Below are 8,286 nucleotides of genomic sequence, written 5' to 3'. Positions count from 1 at the left end.
AGTGGAAAACGGATCTTAGGTCAGAGAAATCGGAACCAAAATGTTTTTTGGAAAACGCTGCGTCCTCTGGACTAAAGAGGACAGGGATGACCTGACTGCTTATCGGTGCTCAGTTCAAATGCCTGTATCTTTGATACTACTGGGGGCATCAGAGCCTATGGAACTGGCAGCTGACACATCTGGAAAGGCTCCATCAGTGCTGAAAGGTATATACAGGTTTTAGAGCAACATAAAGACAGCAGGTGTCTTTATCATAGTTTAGCAGGACGATGCTAAACTGCATATTGCATCTATTCCAGCAGCACGGCTTCATAGCAGAAGAGTCCACACCATTCACCAGCTTAGAACATCTGGAGCCTCAGGACTGTTGAGCAGCTAGAATCCTCTATCAGATAAGACCAGGACAACATTCCTCTGAGAAATGTCAGCAGTTGCTCTCCTCAGCAGTTAAAAGAATCGTTCAAACCACCACCACCTTCAGAGTGGTGTTTTGGACCTCAAGTAAAGTTAAAAGCATAGCTGATCAGCACAACTCATCACCAACTGGTGGCAAGTTAAGTCAGGTTGTAGGGGAAGACGCTAGATAGGTCTCATACTCAAGCTATTATTCTGAGGATACGCTGACCAGTCAGCTGACAGGTAACGGTAGGCCCTACGTTGCCAGAGTCACAAAGAGAGTGACTCTGGCAGTAGCTGAAGCAAAAACCTGGGTTTGGTGATGCTATGGAACAAGACTTTTAACTGACGTCAAGGCAAACTGACAAACTGTCAAGTGACTCAGAATAGAGAAGCATCTTCCAGCTCACCTGTATGTGGTGAGGATAGAGAGCTGCTGACTTCATATAAGGATATCGTTAGGTGGTGAATGTGGTGTGGCTATGGACTGAGAGGTGGAGCTGGTTGTCTACCGTGTGGAAGGTTGGGGGTTCACTCCCTCAACTTCCTCAAGTCTGCATATCAAAGCAAGATACTGAAGCCCATGTTGTTCCCCATCAGAGTGTGAGAGTGTGAAACAATGTTAGATTCTAAGAAATTGAAAAAAGCACTTCAAGCATTCAGAGTAGTACAAAAATGTATCAATTTATTAACTGACTTATTAGGAGGGTTTCTTTGAGCCCACTGACATCCTTTCCTTTGAGGAGGCAAATTCTGGGGGAAAGGGATGACTGGTCTATCCCTGGGCATGATGTCAAGGAGGTAGTTAAACAAGGACATTTTTCAGTAGTTGGGGAGAGAGCGGTCTGGGCATCTTTGCCAAGACAACTGCCTCTGTAACCCAGACAAGCTGCAGTCGATGGATGGAAAACGTTTAAATTTCTCATTTAAGTTTGTTTTATAATGTGATACAGAATATTTTCAAATGATGAAATCCTTTTCCACTATATTCCATTCCATTAGGATAACTTAACTTAAGATAATTTTGATTTCCACTGTGTAATTTAACCACATTTATTTTTGTATTTTGAGGATTTGAGGATAAAGAAAGCTCAAAAGCTCAGTCGGTCAAATGATTGGACAGGTTGTATGGCTTTACAGTGACAGGTCCTGTTCTCTTTTAGCTGAAGAAGAAATCAGCATGCGACTCATTATGACTGGGTTTTAATTTTAAGAGGTCATAGGTCAGGTTTGACTGAAGTGCTTAACAATAGTCTTTATGCAAACATCCTTTTTTGGAGCATAAAAATGCAACTTCTAAAAGTCATAGAAACTATTTTGTGTTTATAAAATTTTTATTGTCACTATATCTAATGTCTGTGTGTGTCCTGTGACAGGTGTTGCTCATTGTTGAAAATATGAGAATAGTAATTATGTTAACTGCGCACTTCGGTTCAGTTCGACTGAGAATTTTAGCTTCTTATGCACGACCAAGAGGCATGTGGCTCATGCAGTTACATGTTACCAGATCAGATGGGCTCAGGTATGAACGGTGATTCCTGAGGAATTCAGACTGAAAGTTTGTTCTTTTCTCTCCACAGGAGTATGAATTTGTGGTTCTGCCCAATGCTTTCATGATCCATATGCCTCATGCACCCAGCTTTGACATCACCAAGTTCCGCTCCAATAAGCAGTACCGGGTCTGCCTGAAGACCCTGAAGGAGGAGTTCCAACAGAACATGTCGCGGCGGTACGGTTTTGCCGCCCTTAAGTACATGACGGCTGAAAACAACAGCTAGCCACCACTGCGGACCCTCATAGCCCCAACTCTGAACTACTGACATGCTCCACAGGCTGCACGAGGGGAGCATAGTGTGAACGGGTCCTGGGGATACTTTGAGACTTAAGTCCCTCAGAACATTGGACACTGAGTGTGACACTGCAGGGGCTCTTTTGTTCCAACTTTGTCATCAGTTGTGGATAAAGGAGAAAATGTGTGAAGTGTTTCCTTCTCCCAGGATGTTAAAGCTATGAATGATCGCACAAGGGACTGCTGGGGCTGGGCCCCAGGTGTGTGGGCCTCAAGCTTCAGTTATGGAATATGATAGACAGCAAACAAAAATATTGCCTTGCCATATTTCTAAGACCAATGACAGTGTTATGGCTATGTGTAACATTATGTGCGTGTGGGTGTGTGTTTGTATGTGTATGTGAAGGTAGATACGTGTGTGTGTGTGTGTGTGTGTGTGTGTGTGTGTGTGTGTGTGTGTGTGTGTGTGTGTGTGTGTGTGTGTGTGTGTGTGTGTGTGTGTGTGTGTGTGTGTGTGTGTGTTTTCTGCCAGGACAGTGCTTAGCAGGGTGTAGAGCACTGTGGACTAAGCTTTCCAAAACTATGAAGTAACAGGAAGCTGCAGTATGACTGACAGCACAGCCCCGGCTCCAATGCAACCGATCTGCAGGCAGCAGGACAAAGAGGTCAACATGTTGACAGAGAGTTAAAAAACCTTGTTGTGACGAGTGAGACACACTCAGATACTGAGGGTAGCAGCCATCTGACCATCTGCTGCTGCTGAATTTGTTTCATGGCTGATACAGATCAGAATAAATCTTCCTACTCGTATGACAAATAAGCTAAAAGTGTAATAATGTCTGGAGACCATCCGCTTGGTTAATTTTCAGGGGATCTCCACATCAGCCCTGTAGTGTGTCTTCGGTTTTGGTACGACTACAGAATGTGACAGCAGATGGAAGCATTGTCGCTTAGTTAACTGCCTCCCATAACAGAGTGCAGCAACAAGGCCCAACAGTCAGCATTATCTATGAGTGGGTTAAATGGTTGATGGGTGGATGGGAAATCTGTAAAAATCTACCAGTTCCAGTAAGGTGAGTCCCAAACACTTTCTTCCTCACGCTCGTTCTTTCTCCCTCTGGCCTCTAGTTTGACAGCAGTTCAATTCAGGTTTTTTTTATATAGCGCGAAATCACAATAATAGGTCCCTGAAGGTGCTTTAATGTAAGGTAAAGACCCTACAATGATACTATAGCAGCCAAATGAGCCAATAACACAGTGCCAGTGTGCGCTCTCTTTGTTTGTGAGGTGTCACACCATCAGTTGGTGTATCGTCAACTTATTATTGGTCTGGTGTGAATGTTGTGCCACTAATTTCATGTTACCTGGAGAGGCTGTGGACAGACTGGCAGCCATAGAGTCCTGATAACAAGACACTACTGGGCATTAATGTCCTGTATGATATTATAAAGAAAAACTAAAGTTAGATACGGGTCTAAAGACATTAAGAACACAAATCACTGCAGGAATAATTTTGTAATCAATACAGTGAAAGTGAAACTGAACGTTTTGACTTCAGTGGAAAACATCATGAGGTCAGGTGAGGAAAGAAGTAGTGAAGCAGAATCCCGGTATTTAACCCAGATTTGTTTTGTCACCTTTAAAATGGTCCTGAAAGTTGCTGATCCACTAATCATCATGTGATTTGCCCCAGGAGTCACAGTGTGAAACGGCTGTGTAAAGGTCCGATCGCTCCTCCTGTGCACTTCACACATTGCTGTAGTCAAATTATTTAATCTTGGCAATACCTAATAAGGTAGCCACCCCAGGTATCATCCCGGGGTGGCTGTAGCTGAGGATCTACTGATCGCAAGGTTAATGGTTCGATCCCTGGCTCCAAGTTGCAGGGTCTCTCAAGCATCCATCAGTGTGTGAGTGTTAGCTAGGAAGCACTGAAAGGAAAGTGCTTCTGTGAATGTGGCGTGTTGTATAAAGTGCTCCAGGAGAGTAGAAAAGTGCTATATAAGAATCAGTCCATTTACCTTTTTTATTCATTTTTATTAAGTCTGCTTTACAAAGCGTTTCACACGGGAATGAGCTTCATGCAAAGGTCATTTCAAGAAGAGTTCATTTATGGGCATAACAAATTGTTCAAAATATATGTATCTTTGACTAGGATGTAGATGATGATCTGTGTTGCTTGTCAGTCCACTTATAGGACACCATCACTGCTTTCCTGTTATAGGAAATAAAGGCAGCGTTGAACCATGTTTCCTTAATTCACCCTGATATAATTATGGCTCACATTCTTCTGTGCAGCTTCGCTCAGCTAGGAAAAGACAATCTGATTATCTGAGCACAGCTGCTGCCCTTGTGTTTCCTGCTGCCTGCTGTACTTCAGTCATGAGTGTGGTGGTAAAGCAACCTGTTACCTAAGCAACCAAAATGTAATAAAACTAACACATGCATTTTAATCCACATCAGTCCTTCTTCCTGCAGGTTAGGCGTGTAAAAATTGTTAACTGAAGGTGCAGTCAGCTGCAGTTATGGATTCACTCTTCCACTTTGAGCAGCTGGAGGCACCGCGGCCTCTGTCAGGTCCCAGCCAGGATCAGAGTGAACGCGTCATTAGGCAGCAACTTGTCACTCGGTCCTAGTCTCCAAAAAAGTCCCTGGACTCACACAAACTTGATACTGATGTGAAACTAGAGGCCTCTCTCTCACACACATCCCAGTGATCTCTCACCCTGTACAGGAAGCTGCACAAGGTCTTGGTGCAGGTTAGTGTGTATGAATGTGAAGAAGCTATCTAAGTGACTGTTGTATGATATTCGGTCTTCGTCTGTTAGCCTTGCAGGGCTGAGTGGGGCTGCAGTGTGTAAGTAGGACAGTGCTGATTGATGCTGCTACCTGAATAAAAGCAAAGAGTCAAAGCGTGCCGTTTCATCATTCCTACTTCTGTGATCGCCAGTTTGACCTCATGAACACAATAAATAAGAACACAGCTGGCACTACAGTATAGGGGAAATAGCCCATTCTGTTTTCAGTAGTCTGAGGGACGTCTTTTTGGTTTGTGAAGACATTTCAGCTCTTATCAAGGAGCCTCTTCAGTTCTAACAACTGATGGAGACTCCCATTTAACCCAGACTTGGTTTGTGACCTTGGAGATGGTCCTGAAGGTCACTAACCCAATAATCATCATGTGATTTGTCCGAAGCAAAATGCTTTGATCCATCCTTCCATTTTCTTCAGTTTACCCGGGTCGCGGGGGCAGCAGCCTACACAAAGAAGCCCAGACCTCCCACTCCCTAGCCAGCTTCTCCAGCTTATAAATAAAATCTCTCCAGTGTGTCCTGGGTCTGCACTGCACTACCCAGAACACCTCACCCAGGAGGCATTATTGTCAGATGCCTTTCAATGTGGAGGAGTAGCAGCTCTACTCTGAGCCCCTCCCAGATGGTCACTTCACACTGGCCTGTGAACCACTCCAGTGCGAGCTGGAGGCCACCATCCTGATAAAGCCAACAGAATCACATCATCTACGAAAAGCAGAGAGGAGATTCTGAGACACAACTTTTCGGTTTGGCTTTTAACCCAGTACAGAAATGTTCATTTTATTCAGATTTTGTTGTCTTTCTGATGTTGGTGTTCTATATTGTACTTTTATTTTTACTCTGGCAGTAGGGTGAGGCCCCACCTCACTTTGGTTATAAGACACTCGTGGCTTAGTGAATGTAACCTTCACATACTAAAAGCAAAAATAAAATTTCTGGTTGAAATGTTGCTGCCACCAACAGAACCTTAAGTCAGCCATTCCCTCAGTTGAAACTGACACCTTTGCCAAGCTCGACCTAACGACCTAGCCAAAATGTTCAGTAAGGATCTAGCTCTCTCTCTTCCTTATGGTGCAGATGATTGTTCAACAGACAGAACATGAAGCCATGGATTGTGCATTACTGACTCATTAGTACAAGGAATGATCTGTCCTTCATTATCTCCTATGCACAGGTTTTTTCTTTGTAGAGAAGAAAGACAAGTTCCTTTGGCCCTGTATCAACTTCCGTGGTTTAAGATAACGACAAAGAATAAATGCCCTCTACCCTTGCTTACCTCTATTTTTGAGTTGCTCCAGGAGTGCGACTGTTTTTACCAAGTTGAATCTCAGTAATGCTTACATTTGGTGAGAATAAAGGATTGGGGATGAGTGGAAGACAGCAATTAATACACATCTGGGTCACTTTGAGTACTTGGTAATGTCTTTTGGTTTAACAAATGCTCCTGCAGAAATTTCAGACCCTCAAACGATGTCCAGAGATTTCATTAACAACTTTGTCAATCTTGATACTCTTGATCTTGATGATACTCTCATCTTTTCCAAGACTTCTTTGGTTTCATTGTGGAAAGAGGTCCTTTAAAGTCAGACACAGTAAAGGTTCCATCAGGGTGGAGTAACGGAGGGAGCTAGCAATAACAGTCAGGCAAGCAAGCCATGTTGCTCGGCCATACTCGCCTCTCTCGACTAACCCACAGAGGATGCCTTGCAGTGGGTGAGCGTCTTTACTGTGGCACAAAAGGTCATTTTGTTTCTACTTGTCCGGTGTGGCCAAAAGGCTGTGCCAGCCAATAAATCTAAGGATACTGGCAGTCAATATCTTCTCCCTAACAAGTAATACCTGCTAAGATATGTCATCAATACAGTTTGGTAGACTGTGAGGCCATAAAGTTTCATTAATTACTATCACCTATAGATCTGGTTATCAAAATGTCAAGATAGTTTTCAACGTCTGACTGATCCCCTGACTAGAAAACTATCCTTCCACCCACCTGCATAATTGGCTCCCTGACTTGGGAGTCATTAATCCAGCATGGCCAATGAAAGCTGTATGTTTGATTTTGATTACTGTTTAAATAAAAAACAAAACTATACCATGTACGTAAGTATTCATAGCCTTTGTTGAACCACCTTTGGCAGCTTCTCAGTTCTTCTTTACAGAACCTCTCGAGCTCAGTCAGGTTGAATGGGGAGTGTTGGTGTACAGCATTTTTCAGATCTCTCTAGAGATGTTTAATCAGGTTCAAGTCTGGGCCACTCAAGGACATTGATTGTGTTGACCCAGAGGAGTGTTTAGCTGTGTCTCTGAGGTATTTGTATCTTCAGTGCTGGTGCACTTTTTGACCTACATTGATCCATTCTTTCATTCTTACACCAAATTCCACAATCCAAATCAGAGCTCGACTGGGACAAAGAATCAGACCTGGCATTTTTGGTCTGGGTGGCCACCATGATTGGTCAAAACTGATAGCCTTTGTTATGTATGTGCACATATGCGTGAAATTCCTTAAAGCAATAATAGTCACATAATCACATTATCTGTTTAAAAGATGTATTACTGGGAAAATTTGTTGTTTTTGGTTGTTAGCGTTTTGTTTGGGGTGGTATTTTAAAAGCCTGTATTATAGCAGAACTCAGGTGAATAACATAGTTTACTGACTAGTCTTATGTGTCTTTGTCCACAATCTGTTCCAACTAGACAGAAAGAGAGACAGGGGTGAGATCTGTTAATGGTGGTAAGAAATCCAAGAATGAAAAGAAATGGTCAAAAGTATTTGAGATCTATATTTATTTATTTATCATATATAACTGCTAGTCATTTTGAAGTCATACAGATCTTTTTCCCTTGGCCTCAAAGCCAGTGATGTCTTCAGCTTTCTGGACTTTAAAAAAATATTGTGGAAAAACCTGACCGGAGAAGAAATGGGAAAAAAGTAGTAGTAAATGTTTATATTTCCTTATACAGAAGTTTAAAACAGGCAACAAGTTTTGTTGTATAAAAAGCTAAAGCCTTGTGCATACTTTATGAAGTGCAAATGAGGGTTTAACCATTCTGTTATGGGAATGTTTTGGGGAAAAACACTGGGATCACAAGGATGGAAAGGGCTGCAGACGGAGGTGAGAGAGAGGCTGCAGTCAGATGTGGACAAAATGATAAACTTGAACTTTTCTGCTTTTATCGTCATTTATTATCATCTTAACATTGAGGCAGACAGTGAGCTTGTTTTTTATTTTATTTTAAGATAAATAATACTACCCTTTATCCAACGTTCAATTGGAACCTCTCCAT

At 42.6% G+C, this 8,286-nt stretch overlaps 1 protein-coding gene across 2 annotated transcripts in view; it reads left to right on the top strand.

The window, feature by feature from the left end:
* Nucleotides 1-5,097, top strand: part of large1 (LARGE xylosyl- and glucuronyltransferase 1) — a 72,013-nt gene extending 66,916 nt beyond the window's left edge. For both annotated transcript variants that reach the window (XM_085381430.1, XM_085381429.1), the window contains exon 15: nt 1,977-5,097. In XM_085381430.1, coding sequence (XP_085237556.1) covers nt 1,977-2,174 — 198 coding nt within the window. In that variant the 3' untranslated portion in view covers nt 2,175-5,097. The remainder of the gene's footprint in view (nt 1-1,976) is intronic.
* The last annotated feature ends 3,189 nt before the right edge of the window (nt 5,098-8,286 follow it).

The sequence above is a fragment of the Rhamphochromis longiceps genome, linkage group LG15 (assembly GCF_057381845.1).
Source record: "Rhamphochromis longiceps isolate RC_006_pf linkage group LG15, R_longiceps_female_GT1.1, whole genome shotgun sequence".
NCBI lineage: Eukaryota > Metazoa > Chordata > Actinopteri > Cichliformes > Cichlidae > Rhamphochromis > Rhamphochromis longiceps.
The sequence above is the reverse complement of the archived record's forward strand: the minus strand, read 5'-3'. Positions and strand labels throughout refer to the sequence as shown.